This window comes from Tenrec ecaudatus, chromosome 1, assembly GCF_050624435.1.
Source record: "Tenrec ecaudatus isolate mTenEca1 chromosome 1, mTenEca1.hap1, whole genome shotgun sequence".
Lineage (NCBI taxonomy): Eukaryota > Metazoa > Chordata > Mammalia > Afrosoricida > Tenrecidae > Tenrec > Tenrec ecaudatus.
In genome coordinates, this window is record NC_134530.1 from 123,287,556 (window position 1) to 123,311,637 (window position 24,082).

General features: G+C 37.4%; 1 protein-coding gene across 9 annotated transcripts in view; it reads right to left on the reverse strand.

Moving 5' to 3' along the window:
* ZNF644 (zinc finger protein 644) overlaps positions 1-24,082 on the reverse strand; it is a 101,784-nt gene that overhangs the window by 49,188 nt on the left and 28,514 nt on the right. For 7 of the 9 annotated variants that reach the window (XM_075558333.1, XM_075558301.1, XM_075558322.1 and 4 more), the window contains exon 2: positions 20,994-21,054. The exons of 1 other annotated variant lie outside the window; for it this stretch is intronic. In XM_075558333.1, coding sequence (XP_075414448.1) covers positions 20,994-21,015 — 22 coding nt within the window. In that variant the 5' untranslated portion in view covers positions 21,016-21,054. Of the gene's footprint in view, positions 1-2,824; positions 2,854-20,993; positions 21,055-24,082 lie in introns of those variants that run through there. One more of the 9 variants, XM_075558329.1, reaches the window with a different exon arrangement.

The following is a 24,082-nucleotide window of genomic DNA, read 5'->3' on the forward strand; positions in this document are numbered from 1 at the left end:
AATTATTTGCCCTACCATATATAATCTATTGCAATGTAACAATCATTTTTATAATGCAAACTATAGCAATATTATCAGCCTATATAGTTTAAAGAGGTGTTCTTTAGGGTAATGTCTATCTTCAGACTATAAAGTAAGTATCGTGGCAGATATTTCACACACACCCTATATATTGGTATGTACCTATTCATAAATACGCATGTGTATATATGTGTGTGTATTTGTGTGCATTCCTAGCTGCTCCATCGGAGAAACACGAGGCTTTCTGCCCCCTGTTAAGACTTACAGCCTCAGAAACTCGAAGGGAGCAATTCTACTGTCTTAAAGCATTGCAGTCACTGCCATTGAAGCGATTCTCACTCACAGCAATCCCGCAGGACAAGGTGCAACTGCTCCTGGAAGTTTCTCAGGCTCTAACAGTTGACAGGAGCAGAAAGCCTCTGATTTCTCCAGAGGAACCGCTGGTAGTTTCACACTGATGGCAACTCAATGTGGTTAGCAACTCAATACATAAGCACTGCACCACCAAGGCTCCTGATAAATATATGAGGAGTCATTTTGGCTTAAGTAAGAATTGGTTAAGGTGGGATTTTGTTCTTTCCTTGATTGCCTAGTAATGCTCAATAACGTATTTAAACCAGTGAATACACGCTAAGAGAATGGAAGCAGTTGGACAGGACAAGGAAATATCACAGTTAAGGTTTACCTTTCTATTATTATTATGTTTCTTTGTTGGCAATATACCTAATCAATATACTAGCTTTAAAAAAAGACACATCATGAACAGATTTTAAATCTGATTACTTTCATAAAAATAATTGTGGGATAAATAAAACAGTAATCAGCATGAATTAAAATCATGGAACTTTTAGTCCAAACAAGATGGTGTAGGACCTCTCACTCCCTGCGCCTTCCTGCTCAATATAACAATATGTCCTGAAAAAGGACAGGAAGGCAACCAAAGGAAAACTCTGGAAGATGGCAGGAGGAAGATGAACTGGTCTGAAACCCAAAAACCAAAGGAACAACACAGTAACAGAACATTTTAAAACTCCCTCACCCAACAAAAACGGCACAATGTTTTCCAACAATTAACCTAGCACCAGAAGGTAGCTCAGGCAGGCTCATTCCTTCACTGGAATGAACAAAGCCCAACGCCACCAGAGAAGTAGGACAGAATGGAAAAAGGAATGCTGCTAAGAAGGCAAAGGAAATAGCGTTCTTTCATGCTAGGCTGGCATCAGGCTGCCCTCCCTTCCCTCCGAGATACCATGCCATCGGGGAGCACCAGCGAGGGAGATCATACCGCCACACGTGACAACACTCCAGAAAGCATTCCTCAACCCCACCAAGAACTCCCTTCCCCAGTCTACGTGGGAATCACCACTCCCACTCCAATAGCACCAGTAGGGACCAGTGGAAGCCACACCAAACAGATCAAACAGCACCACCAAGGCTTTTGAATCACTAGATTGTCACTGAATACAGAGCTCACACAAGTAAGCCACGACCCGTGTGCTCTATACCTAAACAGAGCTGACAACATGCTAAGATAAAACTTTCACGAGAGCCCCAGATCTCAGAACATAGTGCCCAAAACGGTCAGGATATCATTCCAAATTCACTGGTCAAACAAGAACCAAGGATAACACAATGGTGACAAGGGGGAAAAAAATCAATAGTAACACATAATTAACTGACATCAACACTGAAATAAATCAGATGTTATCTGTTAGGGTTTTTAAAGCAACCGTCATGAAAATGACTCAAATAAGTTATTACTAATTCTCTAGAATTAAATTTAAAATATAAATTCTCAACAATATATATCACCAAAAGTAGCAAGTGGAAAACATAGAAATATACAGTAAAATAAATTTTTTAATTCTTCGATGAACTCTATTGTAGCATCAAGAGAACAGTCAGAATTAGTGATAAGAACAGAACAAAATGTAGGACAGAATATCATATCCAAGCAAGAGAAAAATAAAAAAAGAATGGAGCTGTTGGAAAGTAACAAAAGATCCAACATTCCTTTCACGGAGGTTTCAGAAGAACGTCAAAGATGAGTGAGCCTGAGCAACTTTTTGAAGAAACGGCAATTTCTGGAAGAAATCCCCCTAAATCTGGTGAGAACCATAAAATTATAGAGCTAAAAAGCTGAGCAAATGCCATATCACATAAACCTCCGGAAATCCCTATCAAGAGGCGGTGAAATTAAACTTCTGCAAGTTGAAAAGAAAAAAAAATCTTAAACTCAATCAGGGAGAATTAAATTAATTACATGGCAACCCAATCACAGTAGAGTTCTCAGCTTATATCCACACAGGTCTCAGCAACTCGCAGGGCAGTTCTACTCTGTCCTATATCAATAGCAGTGAGTCTGACTTGGGTTATTACTAATACTGAGACTCAAGACAATAAGAGTTGAAAATGGGGAAATGTGAAGAACCTAACTGGACGTGTGGCTTCTACCTTTCACCCCAACTGGTAACATGTTGGCACTAACCGAATTAAAATGTAAAAGCGTATGTTAACACCCAAAGCACCATTACGAAGGCTATACAGAGAGACACTAGAACATATGATATCATGATGGACTCCTAAGAAATGTTCAACTGAGCTACAGTAAAGAAAAAAGAAAAAAAGAGAGAGAGAAACAGGAACAAAATCCAGAGAAAAGCTAAAACTGTTGCCACTGAGTCAACTACAAAAACTCCAGAGGTAACATATTAAAAATTATCTTACATGTCAATGGTTTCAATACATCAATCAAAATCAGGAAAAGACAGAGAGGATTAAAACTAAAAAAGATCCAACTCACTTCAAATTCAATGAGATAAGTACCGTAGCCTGAAATTAAAAGGATGAAAACATATTACCATTAATTATATTATTAATTAAAGCATATATACTTATTAATTCTTTAAAATGTAGAAGCCGTTATGTTAATATCTGATAAAATAGCCATCAGAACTAAGAAAATTATTCAAGACAAAGAGAGACATTAAATAATAATAAAGGAATCGATTTACCAGGTAGAATAATAATCCTAATGTGTGTGTACCACAACCTCAAAGTAATCACTAAAGCTGAAAAACACATAAATCCAGTTATAGATGTAGGCTTTAATATCTTCCTATTAGCAATAGAATCTAGACAGAAGATCAGCAAAAATGAGGAAGATTTGAAAAACACAATCAATCAAGGTCAATCAAGATCTAATTGATATATGAGGGAGCTTTAATAAGTTTGTGGAAAATGAAGTAAAAATAATGGAAATTTTTTTAACCTTTTGTAGCCCCTTCAAATATACATGTAACAACTTTTATATGTACACTTTTTCAAGTGTCCATGGAACACTAATGAAGATAAACCATATCCATGGAAATAAAACAAGTCAAAAGCATTGTTTTATTAAGGGAGATCAAAGAATAATTCATGTATTTGAACGGTGGTGATGGAAAAGAATATTTAAAGTATCGTGGACTGCTAAAAGAACAAACTGATCTGTCTTGGAAGAAGTACACAGCAGTTCACAGGATACAAGATACACACAAAAAAGTCAACTGCATCATTCATTGAAAATAGTGAAATAAGAACATAGCCCATATGTAGAAGGCCCGTATCTCTGCAGAAACCAAAATCCAAACTTCATGGTCATGAAGTTGTTGCCAACTCACAGTGACTTTACAGTACAGGGTAGAAGTGTCCCTATGAGTTTCCAAGACAGTAACTCTAAAGGAAGAAAAAGGCCTGCAAATCACCTGGTGGTCTTGACCTTGCAGTTAGCAGTCCAGTATTAACCACACCACCACTAAGGATCCTTTATATCTCCACAGAAACACCCCCACACAAAAAATGAAAAAAAAAATTCAGAATTATTGTACAAAGGCTGGAAAACAGTCACAGGTTCACAGCAACTTAGCAAATACTGAATCAAGAAAAAGGTGAATAGGAAAGAATTGGGGTGTTTTAACTTGACCCTTCCCCAATCCCCTCCAGGTGCAACACAGGTCAAGAATATGGTAATCTATGTCCCAGAATAGGTTTCAGAGAGAGGAGACAGACCTTATTCCCAAGGAATTTGTTTTTGTGTGTTCTGACCATCTGAGGGTTCCTTAATTAGAACTTAGGGTGCAAAAGAAGTTATATGGCACACACTGCAAAGCCAATAAACAAGCTGCTACCTCATGAGTTGTACAACTATAACAGGACAAATTTAGGTAGAGCTACTTTTGTGAATACGGAATTTTAAAACTCTCACATATAACAGGGGCTCCAAAACCCCAAGCATGCACCCAAGGCAGGAAGCATGTTAACAAAAGACCTTTTAAAAACCCAACAGATCTTTCTTTACTCACTGGCATTGAGTCACTTTTGACTCATAGTAACCCCACATAGGATTTCCAGGCTGTACAATTTTTTAAAATCATTTTATTGGGGGCTCATACAACTCTTAACACAATTCATGCATACATCCATTGTGTCAAGCACATTTGTACCTTTGTTGCCATCATTTTCAAAACATTTTCTTTCTACTTGAGTTCTTGGCATCAGCTCATTTTCCCCCTCCCGCCCCCCCTCCCTCATGAACCCTTGATAATTTATAAATTATTGTTTTTTCATGTCTTACACTGACAGATGTCTCCCTTCACCCACTTTTTGTTGTCCATCTCCCAGGGAGGGTGTTATATGTAGATCACTGTGATCAGTTGTCCCTTTCTCCCCCACCTTCCCCTTCCCCTCTTGGTATCGCTAGTCTTGATATCTGTCCTAAGAGGTTTATCTGTCCTGGATTCCCTGTTTCCAGTTCTTATCTGTACCTGTGTAAATGCTCTGGTCTAGCTGGATTTGTAAGGTAGAATTAGGGTCATGACAGTGAGGGGTAAGAAGCATTAAAGAACTAGAGGAAAGTTGTATGTGTCACCGGTGCTATACTGCACCCTGATTGGCTCGTGTCCTCCCTGCAACCCTTCTGTAAGGGGATGTCCAATTGCCTACAGATGGGCTTTGGGTCTCCACTCCGTATTCCCCCTCATTCACAATCATATGCTTTTTGGTTCTGGGTCTTTGATGCCTGATTCCTGATCCTATCGACACCTCATGATCACACAGGCTGGTGTACTCCTTCCATGTGGGCTTTGTTGCTTCTCAGCTAGATGGCCACTTGTTTATCTCCAAACCTTTAAAACCCCAGACACTATATCTTTTGACAGCTGGGCACCATCAGCTTTCTTCACATTTGCTTATGCACCCACTTTGTCTTCAGTGATTGTGTCAGGAAGGTGAGCATCATGGAATGCCAGGTTATTAAAACGTGTTCTTGCATTGAGGGAGTACTTGAGAGGAGGCCCAATGTCCATCTGCTACCTTAATACTAAACCTACAATTATACGTACATAGTTGTATTTCCCTATCGTCATATATAAATATATTTACATATGCCACGGCTATACAGTTTTGTGGGAGCAGATAGCCTCATCTTTTTCTCCTGGAGCAGTTGGTGGGTTTAAGCCACCAATCTTGTGAAACACTTACCCGACAGCACCACCAGGGCTCTGAGGTTCATCATATGCAAGAGGAGCACCTAGATGCAAAATCAATCTGCAATAAGGGAGAATAATTTCTCTTCTTTTTAGGGGAAGGAAGTAGGTTTCCCTGAGTTTAAGAAAATTCCTGTCAAACTATTTGCTAATTAACCAGAAGTCAGAGAAACTGAGGCTAGAGATTTTACATGTCAAAAAGGCATGCCTTTAAAGGTTTAGAAAGTCACAACTACAACCCATAAGAAGCAACAATTTCTGAAAGAGGGGAAGAATATGAGTTCCAGAATTATCACATTACAATATTTATGCCACTTGGAGTTTGATGAGATTCTTGGGTCTATAAATCTATCTTTTTATCAAATTGGAGAGGTTTTATTCATTATCTCTTAAAATAGTCTTTCTGTCTTCTGTTCTTGTCGTGACTGTCATGCTTGTGTTTGTATACCTACTGGTGTCCACAGAGCTCTTAGGCTCAGTTCATTTTATTTTTTATGTTTCTATCTTTCTATCTGCTTATTAGACTGGATAATTGCAATTGATCAATATTTCAAATTAACAAATTCTTGTTTCTGTCTATCCAAGTCAAGTGTTGAAATCCTCTAGTTGGGTTTCATTTGTTATTGCACTTTTCAAATTGAGAATTTGTTGGGGTTCTGCTTTCAAAAACCTATAGATTTTTATAAAATCTAGTCTTACCAATAATCCCTACATATGTTTAGACACGGTTCTGGTTTCCTTATGTTCTTATCTATCGTTTCCATTAATTCTTTGAAATGTACTTAAAACAACTGATATGATTTTTTGAGTTATTTCAATGACTCTTTCCTCAGAATTGGCTTTTTCTTTTCTTTCCTTTTGCCTGTAAATGGGCAACATTTTCTTCTTCTTCTTCTTCTTCTTCTTCTTGAGTTCCTTGTAGTTTAAAAAAAAATGATTCCTGGAAACTTACATTTTGAATATTGGGAGATAATTCTAGAAATCAGATTTTTCTCCCAAGTCAGAATGTGTTTATTGTTACTTCTTGTGGGTTGCAGTTGTGAGTTTCTAAATTAATTTGAAATGCATGTAGCTGTCTCTTGATTCTCTGTGCAGGAGGATCACAGGCCAGTGGGTGGGAAGTCTTGTGGATCCAGTGGCATGCCAATGCTGGCAGGGGGCTCTATGTGGCTTCTCAGGCTCCAGGTCTGGCTCCATCAGCCTCTCTCCATGTGTCTTCTCCACAGAGAGTGAACAGAGAGAGTGTGCTATCCATCTCCAAGGAGGAAATACAGGAGTCCCCGGAATCCTCAGAAGGCCATGCCCGCACAGAGACCTTATTGGCTATGATCTCATTGACAGGCTAGATCCCACCCCTACACTCTTAATCCTCAAACTGACACCAGATTATGTAACTAGCACAAATAGAAATGGAAGCAATAAGGAAAACTAACAAAAGGATACATGGATAAAAAGAAATGGCAGAAATCCTTCCTTATCTATCATTTGTTTAAATACAAATGATTAAACTGTCCAAGTAGAAGATAATACAAGAGATAACAATAAATGACCACAGTTCAATTAACAATTTGTGTACAGGAGGTAAAAAGGTGAATATTACAGACAAATTTTTTCCCACAAACATATTTGGTACCAAAGGAGAGTATATATGGCTATCCAAATTATGAGACAAACTTGACTTTAAGTGAAAAATAATTATGAGTCAAATAATCCACCAAAAAGAAAAACAACAAAAAAGTGTCATCGAGTTTATTCCAACTCAAAGCGACCATATGGATAGGATGGAACTGCCCCCACTGAGTTTTCATTGCTGTAATTCTTTATGGAAGCAGAAAGCTTCAACTTTCTCCTGCACAGCAGCCAATGCTTTCAAACTGTCAACCTGTGGCTAAGCAGCCCACCACATAACCCAGTATGCCCCTACCAAGAGGGACACTACGTGTGGGTAAAAGGGCAATTCATTAAAAAAAAAAAAAGTAACATAGGCACCTAACACAGCCCAAAAATACAGGAACCAAAAATTGACAGAAATTAATTGAGAAATATTTATATAATAATAGTTGGAAACTGTGATACATCATTTGCCACAATGGATAAACCAGGCCGACAAAACATCGATAGGATTTAAAAGGGCTTGAAGTAGACATAAACAAATATTGCACACAAAAACAGAAGACACACTCTTCTTTAGTGGGCATGAAATATTTTCAAAGAGAAATAAATACATATTTACACCACTAAGGAGATCTCAATGAACCCCAAATGAATGACTGAATCATACCAACATTAAATGAAACTAAAAATCAGTAAAGAATGTCTGGGAAAAACAAAAATACGTGGAATGTTCACCTTACAATAAACAATGGGTCAAAGAAAAAATCATCATAAAAGCTTACATTAAAAGAGGCGGAGAGAAAGCTCCTAAACCAGTAACTTAACTTTTTAAACTTAAAAAAAGTATTCAAGCAAACTAAACCCAAGGCTAAAAGGATTAGAGTGAAGATAAATAAAATAGAAAAAAGCAATAGAAATAAAAGCTGATCCTTTGAACAAATCACAAAATTAAATTAGACAATCTTTAGTTAGACTGAAGAAGAAATTAAAATATACTTTTTAATTTAGAAAAAAAGAGAGAAGATCCAAATTATTAAAATCAGAAATTAAAGTAGGGACATTACTAACAACCATAAGAAATGGGAGTTACAGTAGAATACTAACAATATTGCCCAAAAGCAATAACATTGTTGCAATGGACAAATTTCTAGAAACCCACAATGTACTAGAAATGACTAAAAATAAATAGAAAAACTCAACAAACTCATAAAAACTAAAATTAACTTAGTCATTAAAAACATCTACTAGAAGAAAAGCCCAGGGCCAGGTAGTTTCACTACTGGATTCTATAAAACACTGAAAGAATTAAACACTAATTCTTTAAAAACTAACAAAAATATTTTAAAAATGGGAAGAATGGTTCCCAATGTATTTCAAGGGCAGCATTCTGATATCAAAATCACACTGCACAAAGTAGGAACTTCAGTACCATTGAGTCAATCATGACCCGTTTACAAGCGTAAAAAACCCAGTTTTTCTCCCTTGGAGATGATGGTGGTTTTGAATTGCCAGCCGTGTGATTCGTAGTCCACCGTGTAACACTAGGCCACCAGGGCTCCTCAAAGCAGTAAAGTATAGATTATTTCTGAAGAATATGATATGCAAGCTCTACAAAATACTAGCAAAACATATAACAAACCAATAGACAAACTGTGTAAATCAAATTAAAAGGAGTATAACAGCATGACCCAGTGGGATTTTTGTCAAGAATGCAAGGGCAGTTAAACATATAAAAATTAGTCTATGCTAATTTGGCATTCATTCATTCATGTCAAGAAATTTAGAAGACAGCTATTTGACCAAAAGACTGGAAGAAATCTGTATTTACACCCATTCCAGAGAAATGTGCACAACAGAATGTACACAGTACAAGCAATATCATTAGTATTACATGCAAGTAAAATCTTCCAACAATGTTATTGCAACAATACTTTGACAGGGAGGTGTCAGAGGTTCAGGCAAGATTCAAGAAATGACACAGAACAAGGGTGTGGTCGTTATAAAATTTCATGTCAACTTGAAGATATATAAAGGTATAGGGTTGGAGTGTAGTTGCCAATCAGGTCACAGCCTAATGGTGATATTCCTGCATTCTACATCATTGCCATGTGGCTTCGTGAGTCTAAAGAAGGACTTAGGAGCCAGAATCAGACTTATGGACTTGAGTTGTACTCGACTGGATGTTTTCTTGATAAAAAGGTCTTTCTTACACAAGTATGAGTGTCACTGGCCATGTTTCTTTAGTCAACCCAAACTAACACAAAGGGCTCTTACTGCTGATGTCACTTGGATCTTGGCTGAATACAAAAAAAATCCCAGAAAGCTGTTAACTGTGCTTCATAGATGAAGCAAAGGCCTTACTTGTGTGGGTCATAAAAACAAACTATGGAAAGTCTTGAGGAAATAGAAATACTAGAAGCCGTAATTGTGTTTGTGAGGAATCTGTACGTGGATCAAGAGGCAGTTGTGCAAATCGAACCAAAGAACAATGCATGGTTTAAAATCAAGAGAAGTGAGTGTTGGGATTGTGTCCTCTCACCACACTTGTTCAATCAGAGAAGCTGGATTTTATGAAGATTGCTGCATCGGGATTGAAGGAAGGCTGATGAAAAGCCTACAATCTGCAGGGGGCCAAAACCTGGCTTGCTGAAAGGAGGACTTGAAGCATTTGCTGATGAAGGTCAAGGATTGCAGCCTTCAGTGTGGATTTTAACTCAAAATCAAACTCTTTTAAAGAAAACCAAAATCCTGACAAATGAATCAATAAGTAACAACATTATCATACAAAGAAAAGACTGAAGTTGTCAAGGATTTCTTCTTGCTTGGATCCACAATCAATGCTCTTTTGATTAGTGTTTTTTTATTAGCGCTGAAAGTAGCAGTAAAGGGATAAAATGAGGGGCTGACCTGGGTAAACCTCCTGGGGAAAAAAAAAAACTCTTTAAAATATTGAAAAAGCAGAAATGTTACTTTGAGGAACAAGGTGTGCCTGACCAAAACCATGGTAATTTTGAGTGCTTCAAGTGTATGTAAGAGTTGGACATAAAATAAAGAAGAGCCAATGCATTTGAATTAAGGTGCTGGAGAAGAATACTGGATGGACCATGGGTTGCCAAAAGAATAAACATCTGTCTTGGAAGAAGTGTAGCCACCAGAATGCGCCTTAGAATCAAGGATGATGAAACTCCATCTCAAGTACTTTGGACACAGAAGAGATTAGCTCCTGGAAAGACATCATGCTTGGTAAAGAGAAGGGGCAGCGAAAAATATGAAGGCCCTAACCCAGATGGACTAGCACAGTGGCTGCAACAATGAGCTCACACATAAGAACAATTGTGAGACGGCACAAGGCTGGACAGTTGTTTTGTTCTGTTGTACATATAGGGTCGTGATGAGTCAACACTTACTTGATGGCACTCAACAACACATGCACTAAATATTAATAAAACAAAAGGGAAGAAACACATGACAATCTCAAAAGATGTTAAAAGAAAACATTTGACAAAATCCAATTAGAAAGAGTCAACAAACGGAATACAAGGGAACCACTAAACCTGATAAAGGGCATGATAACGTGGTTTATGAGCTAGGCTGCTATGAAAAAAAAACTAACACAAGTTTAAAGAAAGATTCTAGAAACTATTCATTTAAGACCAGAAACAGAAAGCTGGGAAAAATCCTTACCATTCCTATGATGGTTTCTCAATGAGTTATTTTACAGGATTAAGAAAGTGCTTTTTTTTTTCTTTTTTACAGAGTTCCACCCACCCCACTCCCACCCACAGTATGATGCCTCTATTCTTGTTATCTTTAGAGTAGGACAAAGAGAAGGTTTTCTACTCCCGTAATGAAGTAGTCTCAGACACCCACAAGGGCAGTTTTACCCTGTCGTAAGGTCACTAATGGTCAGAATCTAAAAATTTGGGGTTTTTTGAGAATTAAAGACTTTAAAAATCAAAGTTAATAAACTGGCCCTAAGCTAAAAATTGTAGCTTACTTATAAAGCAACAATTAAAGGAAGTTACCCAAAATGGGGGAAAGTAATTACAAAGGAATTATCCTATTGCTGAGGGCAAAAAATAAAAAATATTTTAGCAGCTTGCTATTAATTTAGACTTTATTAATCTAATACTTAGTAATGGGACTGTTAATATGGCTAGGTTAAGGAGCACTATAACCACAAGGTCGGTGGTTCAAACCCACCAGCAATTACACGGAAAACTGACCTAATTGCTCTGATAAAGATCTACAGCTTTGAAAACTCTAGATAGAGGCACTATGATTCCAAATTAATTAGATGATAGTGAGTTTAGGGTTATAGCTATTTTGCAGCAAACTATAAAAAATTTCACAAGGAAATATATATTCTAATAGCAAAAGAAAGGATTTTTAAGTCAAACAATCAAGTTCAACATTAAATAACTTTGAATATCAAACATGACCCAAACCAGACTCCCTGCCATCAAGTAAACTTCATTCTGACTCACAGCAACCCTACAGGACAGGGGAGAACCGCGCCCTTTGGGGTTCTTTGCAAAAGCAGAAGGCCTCATTTTTCTCCCACATAAAACACGGAAGGAAGCTAACAGATTTAATAGTAAAGTTTTTACAAATTACATATTCTCCAGTAAAGCGTTAGCTAGGATAAAGGTGAGATTTCAAGTCTGAAGAGCCTAACAATACAATAAATACCATTTTTCATTATTAAGAGCCCTACTGTGACTCTCCGGTAAATTGGTGTTCAAACCCAAAGGTAGAAAATTGAGGCTTTTCTCATAAAGACTGACAGCCTCAGAATCTGCTCCCATGAAGATTTACACCCTTGGGCAGTTCTAAAACATATCTGGCCTACTACCCCTTTTCAGGAAAAAGAAAATTATTTCTCAGTGCCCTGTCCTGGCAATGAAAAACATTTGTGCTACAGTCCATAATCCAGGTTTAAAGTGGATTACTACCTAGATTGTGCCAGTCCCTTTCCCCCACCAGGGGGCAGTAACGCCCACTCTGGGAAACACTGCTATGTAGGGTTGCTTGAAATCAACGTGATGACAGTGAGCCTGGCAGGATATAGATTAAAACATTGGAGACAATTTAGTAGGATGTCGCTAGTAACAGTAGCCATCAGTTCAAATCCACCAGCTGCTAAATGGGAGAAATACGAGGCTCCCTACTCTCATAAAGATGTATTTATATTCGCAGAAGCCCATACAGATAGATAGTTCTACCCTGTCCTATAAAGGTCACTGTGAGGTGAAATCAACTCAATGGCAGCAAGTTTGGCATTCTCCCCACCCCCATTTGATTTATTATTCAAACAAGCTTCATTTGTTTTTATATAGCTTTCTGACTCTGAGCTTGTGCCTTCACCACTTTCACAAGGATTTTCTGCTCAATCAAGAAAGCACGCTTGAGCCTGTCTCAGGCTCATTTAACACACAGGGCACCACCACAGGCCTGCTGACATGTTTGTTTGTTTAGACAACCTCAAGAGAACATTGGGTCTCACAGCAGATTTGGATGCTTTACTGAACTTCTTTATATAAAATAACTGTAAACAATTCCATTATCAGGGATTCACGACAGCCTAAAGTATTATTACTGTAATGTATTGTTAGAGGCTTACTGTATGACAACCTACACTGGTAGGTCAGACACTGAACCATTTTGAGCCATCTACATAGTGTACCCAGAAAAGTTTGGAGTGCTGATTTTACTATTTAAACAAACACTCCAATAAACTAACAATGGGAATATTAAATTCTAAGACCTATTTGTAATCTTGCAGTAAATATCAGAAGTTAAAGTACATCTATCTTTTGATTCAGCAACCCACTATTACAAAATTATCCTATATACAAACACGATGCATAAAATCAAGCATATTTATTACAGTACTGCTTATAAAATAAAAAACCTAGAGGTATAAACTAAAGCCACATGGAAGCAGCACACCAGCCTATCTGATACAAGGGATGTAAATAATATAATCCAAATTCAAAGGAGGGTATCGTGTCAGATCTTAAATTGTGAACTGAAGCTTCTACACTTAGTTTGTAGGCTATAGACGTAGTGGAAGCCCAAAATCCATTTGTAGGTCCAAACACAGATTAAGCCTCCTGTGAATCCCCACTGACCACAGTAGAGGGATGTGACTAGCCCTGTTATCAGACAGAAAGTACTGTGCTCTTGATTATGGCAAATACAGTTAGGTTGAAATGTGTATCAGTTGATCTTCCTGTCGACCCACTGAAAAGTTATTTCACTTTTTAAAAAGAGTGAAGGGGAAATACACGTGGATTAAGGTCCTGGTGAATCCCCTGACCATGGACCAGGGATGTGAATCCCTGCAGAGGGCTATCAAAAGTGCACTATGCAGAGTGCATTCAAAAGTGAATGATTACAGATGCCTTTAGATTAAAAATTTAACACTGTCGTATGATCTCTTTCTTGACCCATTTGAAACTTTGCTCTACTTTTTAATGTCATCTGCTTTCTTTTATATGGAAGTTTTGTTTTACTTTGTTATTATTGTTGTTTTTTTATCTATTTATTTACCAAAGATTAACCTAAATAACTATCAGTAAGAAAAGGGTTATACATGCAGGAGAAACATGTTCAATAACCAGTCAATGCAGTTCATGCACAACAAAACCTCAACTTTCATGTGGCTATTGAAGCTGAATAGTTTCCAACAGAACTTCCATACCAAGAAAACGCAGTTAAGAAGCCTGGGGACCTACTTCCAAAATCAAACCAGTAAAACTCATGGAGTCACAACACGCAGAGCCACAACCTATCATTTAGATGATGCAGAAATGGGCAGTATTCTGGTCCACTGAGCAAGAGGTTGGCAGCTATTAGCAACAACACATCTGTTACCCCTCAGAGCAACACTATAGGACAGAGCAGAACTGCTCCTTTGGGTTTATGAGACTTTAATCTTTATGTGCCATTTTATGTAAGCAAACAACCCATCTTTCTTCCAAAGAGGAGCTGATGAGTTCAAGTAGCTGACCTTATGACTAGCAGTTCAACGTATAATCCACTATACCACTAGGGCAACACACATGAAAATATACACAGTATATTACAGAAGAAATATGCATATATGGTACAGTATGGTGAAAAAAACTTTCACATACAGTGAACTCCAAAATTTGTAACTCAAATTTAATTTTTTTCAAATTTAATTTTTCATTAAATTTAATTGCAGTATTTATTTTGATGGAACTCACCCACAAACTCTAAGGTATACCTGTATATTTGATCCTTCTCAGCTTTACTGTCAAGAAACAGTTCATTTAAAACATAGTTCTCATTAAAGTCACATGCGTTAACGTGTTAAGAGCAAATCGGACCGAAATGTAAAGAACAAAATAGGACTCACCTCTGCTGAGTAACACTATACTTCCTATAAATCACTCAAAATATAGCTGATATTAAGTATTTATTTTACCAATATAGTAAGGGACAAAGATGAAGTGGTTTTTCTACTCCCACCACGAGTTACAGTCCTGGAAGCTGACGGTGCAGTTCTGTCCTGACCTACAGGGTTGCTGTAAGTCAGACTTGACTCAAGGGCAGTGACTTTGGTTTGGTCTTGAAGTCCCTATAAAGTATGCAACAGCATTGGTTTAAAAACAACTGAGTATCTTGTGAGAATTACTAAATTATGACACGGACTAGAAGTGAGCACATGCTGCTGGGAAAATGGCACAAATTAGACTTGCTCCATGCAGGGTTGCCGCAACCCTCAATTTGCTTAAAAGTAATGTCAGTATCTGCAGAGAGCGATCAAAGGAAATATGTCTGCATATTGTCCAATTTCATCCAGAACTACAATCAAATAATTTTATTAATCAAAAACTTTTCCACACTCCATATGACAGCATTTCTACAATGCCATTAAAGAAACTGAAGCGTGTGAAACATAATTTGGAAGTTAAGCTAATAAGAAAGTAAATCAGATAAACATATTAAATAAGTATATCAGCACCATAGATCCAGGATTCTGAAATGTGTAAACAGTCAGCAGCAGTAGCGGCACGCAATATTGAAGTACAAAATAAAGGAGAGTCTGAAATTAAGGTACATCTCTGAGCTGAGCCTCAGACAAGAACAACTATTCGAAAATGTTTGGGGGACATGTAAGTCAAGCATTCATAAGGTGAAATTTCTCTGGCTCCTCAAATCTTAACACCAAGAAATCTAAACAGACTTCATATCCAGACTGAAATAAACGAAATATCTAAGATGCTGCATTTGGCAAGAATCTAAGAAAATCCTGGTAGGAAGCCAGGAACAATATGAGCTGTGGTCAATGTCCAGCTCTGTTCACTTTATGGCAGTAGGAAGGAAAAACAGCAAATTGATCTCAATGGGGAGAAATCTCTTTTGCTGTGGATATATATGCTACAGGGCAAACAAGCTCCAGGCCTAAAAATCTCCCAAGGGATTACTATAGCAACCCAACCAGCCAAATTTTAACTATAAGAAAAGAAAGCAAGTTTTAAAAACTACTTTGAAGCAATAAACATTTAAATTCTTAATAAATCATATTGCTTAATGTATACTACAAATCTATAATAATAAAATGACTTTGAAAATACCTTTCATTAAAACAAGCTCCCTAACCTGTAGTAATAAAAACTTTCATAATCCCAAAGCCTGGTTCTTTCTCCATCAACAGCTTTTACCCACAGAGAAATGAAAAAGAAAGCGTTCTCCACTTATTACAGATAAAGCCTGTCATCCTAATATTTTACTTAACTTAATTTAATACATCTTTTAAATTCTTTAAAGGAGTAACCACTACAAACTAACCAAGAGAAGATCATTTATAGAGTACTCCAATGGCCACCACAATCACTGCCTTCACTTGGAAATTGTATCAATATCCCCAATGACAGTCTGAGTTAAGAGTACTACGAGCCATTGTCGAGGAATGCCTGGTTTAAGAGCTATTGGAGTTAAGATGAACTGCCCTTAAAACAATCTTTAAAAGGGAAAAACTAACAAAATCTTATCATTAGTAATAAACGAAAGGATACCCCCCAGAAGGTTTCCCTATGTGTTTACATTTTTTTTTTTTACAAAATAACCGTATGACATTTACAGTACTCTCCATTAAGCTCAATACATTTGTCAAATCTGCGATTCCATTCTTGAAGACTTTGTTCAATCCCAACTGTTTGGATGGCTGGCAGCCCCTCCCTCATTTTTTTAACCTCTTCTACGTCATCAAATCACTGTCCTTTCATGGCCCTCTTCAGTCACAGAAATAAAAAGTCACACTGAGCAAGGTCAGGTGAGTAAGGTATGTGGGACAATAGAGACATGCTGTTTTTGCCAAAAATGGGTGTAATGAGATAAATGGCTGCGTGAGCAGGTGCATTATCATGGTGGCAAAACAAGTCCCCATCTGCTTCAAATCAGGCCACTTTTTTGGTTGCACGTTGTTATGCAATCCTTTCAGAACTTCTAAATAGAAAGCCTAATTAACAGTCTAACTTGGTATACTGAACTCCAAATGCACTATCCCCCTCACATAAAAAAACAACACAGAAAACAAATGAGCACCATCTTGATCTTTTGATTTCACAGCTTTTTATGGGCAAGGTGTCAATGGTGTCTTCCAAAGGCTTGAATGATGTGCTTTCAGGGTTGTAAAAATAGCACCATGTCTTCTCAACAGTTAATCACCTTAGGAAAATATATGGGTCGCTTCAGAGCTGTTTTTTCAAAGCATGCCACGTTTCCTGATCAGTCAGTATCTGAGGCACAAGTTTCACAGCAACCCTTTTCATTCCCAAATCTTCTGTTAAAATTTGCTGAAGCAAGGTCAAAGATAGTCTAGATAACTTCCCCATCGCTTCAGTGGTCCTTCGTAGGTCTTTGAGCACAGTGCATGAATTTTGTCGACATTTTTACCCATTCAGAAAATCGATGGCGGTCCAGAATGAGGTTTGTCATCAATCAACAATTCACCTTTTTTGAAAGGAGAAAACCACTCATACACTTGCATTTTTCCCATAGCGCTGTCCTTGTAAGCTGTGTTCAACATCACGTTTCTGTTGCATTTTTCCCAAGCAGGAACATTTCAGAGTGGCACGCTGTTCTCTTAAAGTGGCCATCACAAAAGCAGCGAAACTGCTTTCACCAAAAAAGTCACTGTGACCAGAGAGAACTTTCCCAAGGGACGCCCCCGAAGGCAGTAACTCAGAGCTGGTTGTTTGATACTCGCGTAGTGGGAAAAATGCGGCCCACAGGCTTTTTCCGTTATTTTGTTTGTTTGGGGTTTTTTTGGGGGGAACCCCTCATATACTGCACAGTACATATAATAAATTAAAATATATTTATAACTTTATAAGTAACGTTTCCCATGTCTAGTGACAAAGATTTGATTTACAAATATACTGATAATAAAGGCAGTAATAATGAAATAAAGAAAGTATGAGGAATTCAAAACTTAGGACAGAACCAACTTGAGATGGAATAGTCAGAAGAGAGCCTCATGTTAAGTATGGGACTACCTGTATTCAGGGACTACCTGTACTCTAATTGGATTGAGAAGTTATTTGGTTGACATTTTATTTATCTTTCAAAAATAACACAATACTGCAATGGAAAGAACTCTTGGCTTTTTCATACATCCCAACAAGCATTCTGAACGCTGTGTTAATTCATTTGAGGGAAAGGAATTGACTGTTGATATACTTTAACAACTATTCATAGAGTACATAAAGTACCTGGGATTGTGTGTGCCTTCAAAGAGCTCCACGGTCTAGTGAAGACGTTTTCCAGGGGTATGCACATGCCTGGCTTAGAGGCCAAGGTAACACTTGACAACCAGGAGCAAAGACATTGGAAGGCACAGAAGTGTGACAACATAAGCAAAGAGCATGAAACATCCCAGCTGGTTTACTCAGATACTCCTAGGCAGTTTAGCATAACCACAGTGAGATAACTGACTGTGTGCCATGCTACAGAACTTACACTTCAGGCTGCATGTGACCGGGGACTTTAAAAGGAGCAAGTAAAGGACGAAAAGCAGAAGAGGTGGCAGGTGAGGCCAAAGATTTACAGACTCTAAGAAAACTACTGTTTAATGGACAGACAATCCTATGGTATGTGCATATAATGGAGCATTACTCAGTAACAGTAAAGAACTACTGACACAGTTACAACAGGGATGAACCTCAAAACACTATGCTACATGAAAAAGGCCAGACTCAAAAAGTGAACACCATTCAAGGTTATGCATATGAATTTCAAGAAAAAACAAAGCGATACTAATAATATTCAGAAAGATATTTGCCTCAAGGAAAAAGGACTGGAAAGAACTTTCTAGGATGATAGCAATGTTGTGCATCTTTGATGGTGGTTATAAATGTGAACATATATGTAAAAATATCATTCAGAGCTATTCTTTAAACTGCATGCATGTTACCATATGTAAAGTAAACATTCATAACCAGAATGCTCCAGGGAAGCAAGGTTGACAAGACTTCAGTTCTTGTTTTGTACAGTTCATGAGCAAAAAACAATTGTTAAATGTCTGATAAAAGGTCAGTAAAGACGAAACCCTTCAATGAAATGGACAGACACAATAGCAGTAACAATGGATTTAAATATACAAATGATCATCACACCAAAAACAAACTCACAGTCATCATGTCAATGCCAACTCATAGCAACCTTATAGGACGGGGTAGAACTGCCTCTGTGAGTTTCCAAGATGGTTATTCTTTATGGGAATAGAAAGCTCCGTCTAATTGGATTAAATTTTTGTTAACATATAACAACACTAGGGATGACTGGTAGTTTTGAACTCCTGACATTATGGTTAGCAACCCACGATGGTACTAAGAAGCAAACTCACTGCCATTGAACAGATTCTGATCATCAGTAACAATACAGAGCCAAGTACAACTGCCCCTGTGGGTTTCTAAGACTGTAAATCTTTACAGAAGTAGAAAGCCCTATCTCTCTCCCATGAAGTAGCTGGTGGTTCCGAACCACTGACCTTAGAGTTAGCAGCCCCGTGTGTAACTTACTATACCACCAGGCTAGAATGTTTCCTTTTGCTACACATAAGATCACCATAACTCTCAGATGATGGCCATTAGCAACGACAATAAATTACATATGAAAACAAACAAAACCTTATATATTCAACTAGTAACAAAGTCTTTTAAGACCTTACAATACAGAAGTTTCACCTTAAGGAACTTTAAGGTAAAATATTGTATATAATAATACTGGGAAAATAAAGTGCTCTTCTGAAGGGAAAAGGAACAATCCACTATGAACCAAAAATATTAAGATTTTTCAACACAGTAATAGTTACCTCTTAGGGAGTACTACAGAGACCTAGATCAGTATGCAAAATTCTTAGCACAATTTAGAGTACAATTAGTATTCTTCAAATTGCTGTTAGTAGTAGGAGCCGCAGCACTTTAAGGAACCCTGGTGGCATTTAGTTAAAATGCTCAATTGCTAACCAAAAGTTCAGTGGTTCAAATCGACAAGTGGCTCCACAGGAGAAAAGACTCTCAAAAACATTACAGACAAGGAAACTTTAGAGGGCAGTTCTACTCTGTACTATAGGGTCGCTAGCAAGTCAAAATGGATTTGACCACACAAAAACAGTCCTATTACTGTTTACTACTAATGAAAGGAGACCTCTGCTGCCTAGTATGCCTAAGCTTGATTATGACCGAGACTGCACATTATTGACTGTACATCTCTCATTCTATGTTTATTTAAAAAAACAGCAAGTTTTTGTCAGCTGAAATATCTGGTTATATTTCAGAAAAAAACAAATTGACAGCAACTTTATCAAAGTCTTTGTCAATCAATTATAGTACCCTGAAGCCATATACTATAGCCAGCAAATAGTACATGATTTCATATTTCAACAGCTTATGCTATTTAAAAAGCATTCTTTGGCATAGCAAACTAAAAGCAAATAGTCATAATTCAATGTTGTAAAAGTCAACCCTTTTGTAAATTAAAGCTTATCAGAAGAGTACATTAGAAAAGTCATTTGCCCAAGATACCCACAAGAAAAACATGAAAACCTTTTAAAACAATGCTGAGCACTATCTTAACAGAAAGAAATCCTATTTTGGCAAACTGAATGCACTTACAAAAGGGCTGTGTTACAGACTACTGTGCCCTAGTAAGAAGAGAACACTGAGGAAATCATGCTTATCTCTTCCTGCACTTACTTTCAGCTGCTCGGTTACATGGCACCATCTTAGTTTTCTAGGTTAGAGAATTTGTTGAAAATGTGTATATTTTAGTTAAACTCAACATAAATAAAAGAAAACTACATATACCCTACTCCCTGGGGGATGGACAACAGAAAAGTGGGTTTAGGAGATGTCAGGCAGTGTAAGATATGATAAAATAATAATAATTTATCAATCATCAAGGGTTCATAAGGGAGGGGAGAACAGGGAGGGGGTAAATGAGGATCAGTTACCAAGGGCTCAAGTAGAAAGCAAATGTTTCGAGAATGATGAGGGCAACAAATGTACAAATGTGCTTGACACACAATGGATCTATATATGGATTGTGATAAGAGTTGTACGAGCTCCCAATAAAGTGATTTTTTAAAAATAACGAATGCCCTCATAATTTGATAGCTGTGTTTTTACTGCCACAAAATCTTCTGTACCAAGTGTGTCAAAAGTCAATTACCCATATTTTAAATTTTATTTAAAAACTCATTGGTATAGACTTTACAGCATTGAAAAACACACATATACACACAATGTACTTTGCTATTTTAATAAATAACATTGAACACAGTAATATTCTACTTACTTAGATTCTGTTTTATTAACATCTGGCTGTAAGAATAATTTCATCCAAAATTAAATCAAACCTGGAAAAAGAACACATTTAAATGACCATCATTTAATTTGTCACAAGAGAAAATGGGTAAATCTACAAAACTGTACTTCAAGCTGAAAGTACAAATTAAATTATTTTCTAGTTATAAAATCTATCTAAAAAGGGTTCAAATAAAACATAAGTTTAGCAACAGAAAATATTGCTAAGTACCTTTTAGTTATTTATTTTTACTTTAGGATGGAAAATCTATAAGTAAGAAGCTTATACTTTCTAGTTCACTTCCTATAGAATTACAACCTACTTTAATTTTTTGTTGTGGCAATGGCAATAATGAAAACTCAATAGCTGTTAAAAAGACTTACTTTTTGCTCCTATATCAGTGTTTTACTATTATGAATAGAACAAAAATGATGAAATACCCAAAGACAACAAAATATATACAGGATGACACAAATATAATTATCACTAAGTCATTTAATAACCACAATTGCTGACATTTAAAATGTACTCAATAATTGCACACGGAACAAGAGGCAGTTATGAGAACAGAACAAGGAATCCTGTCACCATACTTGTTCAATCTATATGCTGAGAAAATCAGAGAAGCTGATTTATATGAAGAATGTGGCATTAAGATTGTAGGAAGGCTTATTAATAACCTGCGATATGCAGATAACACAACCTTGCTTGTTGAAAGTGAGGAGAATTTGAATCACTTGCTGATCAAGATCAAGGATTACAGCCTTCAGTATGAATGACAAGTCAATGTATGAAGATCAAAAAAAACCAAAATCCTCACAACTGAACCCACAGGTAGCATTACGATAAATGGAGAAAAGGTTCAAGTTGTCAAGAATTTTATCATGCTTGGATCCACAATCAATGCTCATGGAAGCAGCGGTAAAGAGATCAAAACACCAGTTGCATTAGGTAAATCTGCTGCACAAGACCTTTTCATAGTATTAAAAAGCCAGGACGTTACTTTGAGGACTAAGGTAAGCCTGACTCAAGCCATGATATTTTCGACTGCTTCATATGCATGTGAGAGTTGAACAGTAAATAAGAAAGTAGTATCAATGCATTTGAATTAAGGTTCCGGCCAAGAATACTGAAAGTACCACAGACAGCTAAAAGGAAACCCTAATTTGTCTTGTAAAAAGCAAAGATGGAGTACTCCTTAGAACAGTGGTATACAACCTGTGGGTCACAACCCCTTTGGGGGGCACTGGTTTGCCCAATTCCTAACAGTAGCAACATTACAGTTATGAGGTAGCAATGAAAATAATTTTATAGTTGGAGGTCTCACCACAACATGAGGAACTGTATTAAAGGGTCACAGCATTAAGGAAGGTTGAGGATCACTGCCTTAGAGGCAAGGATGGCAAGACATACTTTGGTCATATTGTCAGGAGACCAGTCCCTGGATAAATAAGGACATTGGGCTTGATAAAGTGGAAGGACAGAGAAAAAGAGAAGGCCCTCTAAGAGATGTCTGCAGCATTAGGCTCAGGCACAGAACAATTGTGAGGATGGCTCAGGACAGTACAGTGTTCTGTTCTGCTGTACATAGGGTCGTTATGGGATTTCACTAACTTGATGGCACCTACAACAACAACATTTATAAATTCACTGCCATCAAGTCAATTTCAGAGACCCAAAGGATAGAGTAGAAATTGCTCCATAAAGTTTCTGAGATCTCAGACAAGCAGAATAACAGCCTCATCATTTTCCCTGCCCAACACTTAACCCACTGCACCAGCAGGGCTCCTTAACATTTATCATGCAACTTAATAAGTGCTCTTTAAAAAAAAACAAAAACACCCCTGCTGTTGAGTGAGCTCTGTGAGACAGAGAGGCCCCCCTAAGCCTTCCGTGGTTGTAATCGCAACAGAAGCTGACTGGATCTTGCGCCCCCTCAATGGGGAGAGGACACCCCTCTACCAAGTCACTGAAAACGTGTATGCTAACGTCTACCTACCCTACTGTTTTGACCACTTTCCAAATTTTGAAAATACATTATGCCCCATCGCATCCTGAATCCTGCACATTTCTTTCCACTACCTGAAACTGGCTTGTTAGTGTTCTGAATTCTGTGTGCTCAAAAAAAAGCTTGGCACAAGCCCCTTCGCACTGCTTAATGTATTTCCCTCCCACGCTACCCACTGCCATTCTCACCCAGATTACTACAGCTTTTGGTTTCTAGATGCATTGTCTCCTCAAATTTGTCCTTTCCAAAACCTTTTTATACTAGTTTTCCTGACATGTCACATCTAGTTCAAGCCCTCAATATTATTCACCTACCTCAAAATAAATAAATAAAAATTCTTTAACATAAAGCTCCTTAGCAAAAATACTTACAATCTCTATTTCTGCCCAACCTCAATTTTCCCCTTCATTCCTTGTTTCTACCGCACAACTCAAAACCTGGTAAATCGATTCCAATTCACAGCAATCCTACCGAACAAAGGTGAACTGCTGCATAAATATTTCCTAAATTGTAAGTATTACAAAAGCAAACTGTCACATTTTGCTCCCAAAGAGCAGCTGCTGGGACTTTTGGGTTAGCAGCTAAGCACTAGAGTTCTTTATAGAAGGTAAGAATAATTTAGGTTCACATTTCCAAATTGGAGGGAAAAAAGCATATCAGTTTTGGAACCAGTAATACCACTTTACTAAATAATTACATCAAAGTAAAAATATAGAACCAAAATGCACTTAGTGTGAACTCTGGTTAAATGAATCAATCAGTTGCATGTACATTTTGCTACTGAATGTTTGTATGTCTACAATAAAAAATATTGCAGACTAGATACCATCGACAAATTTTTCGTATTAGCCCTAACCAGAATGGATAGGGAATGAGGCACACTACACAGGGCATGAGTGCTAATAGTGTCAGCAATCAAAAAAGGTAGTTCTCAGAATCTTAGCCTGCATCAGAATCACCTACAGGGTTTCTCAGACACAAGTAGTTAGGCACCACCTGCAGAATTTCTGATCCAGCAAGTCTAGATTGGCGCTTGAGAATGTGCATTTCTAATAAATTTGTAAAGTGATTC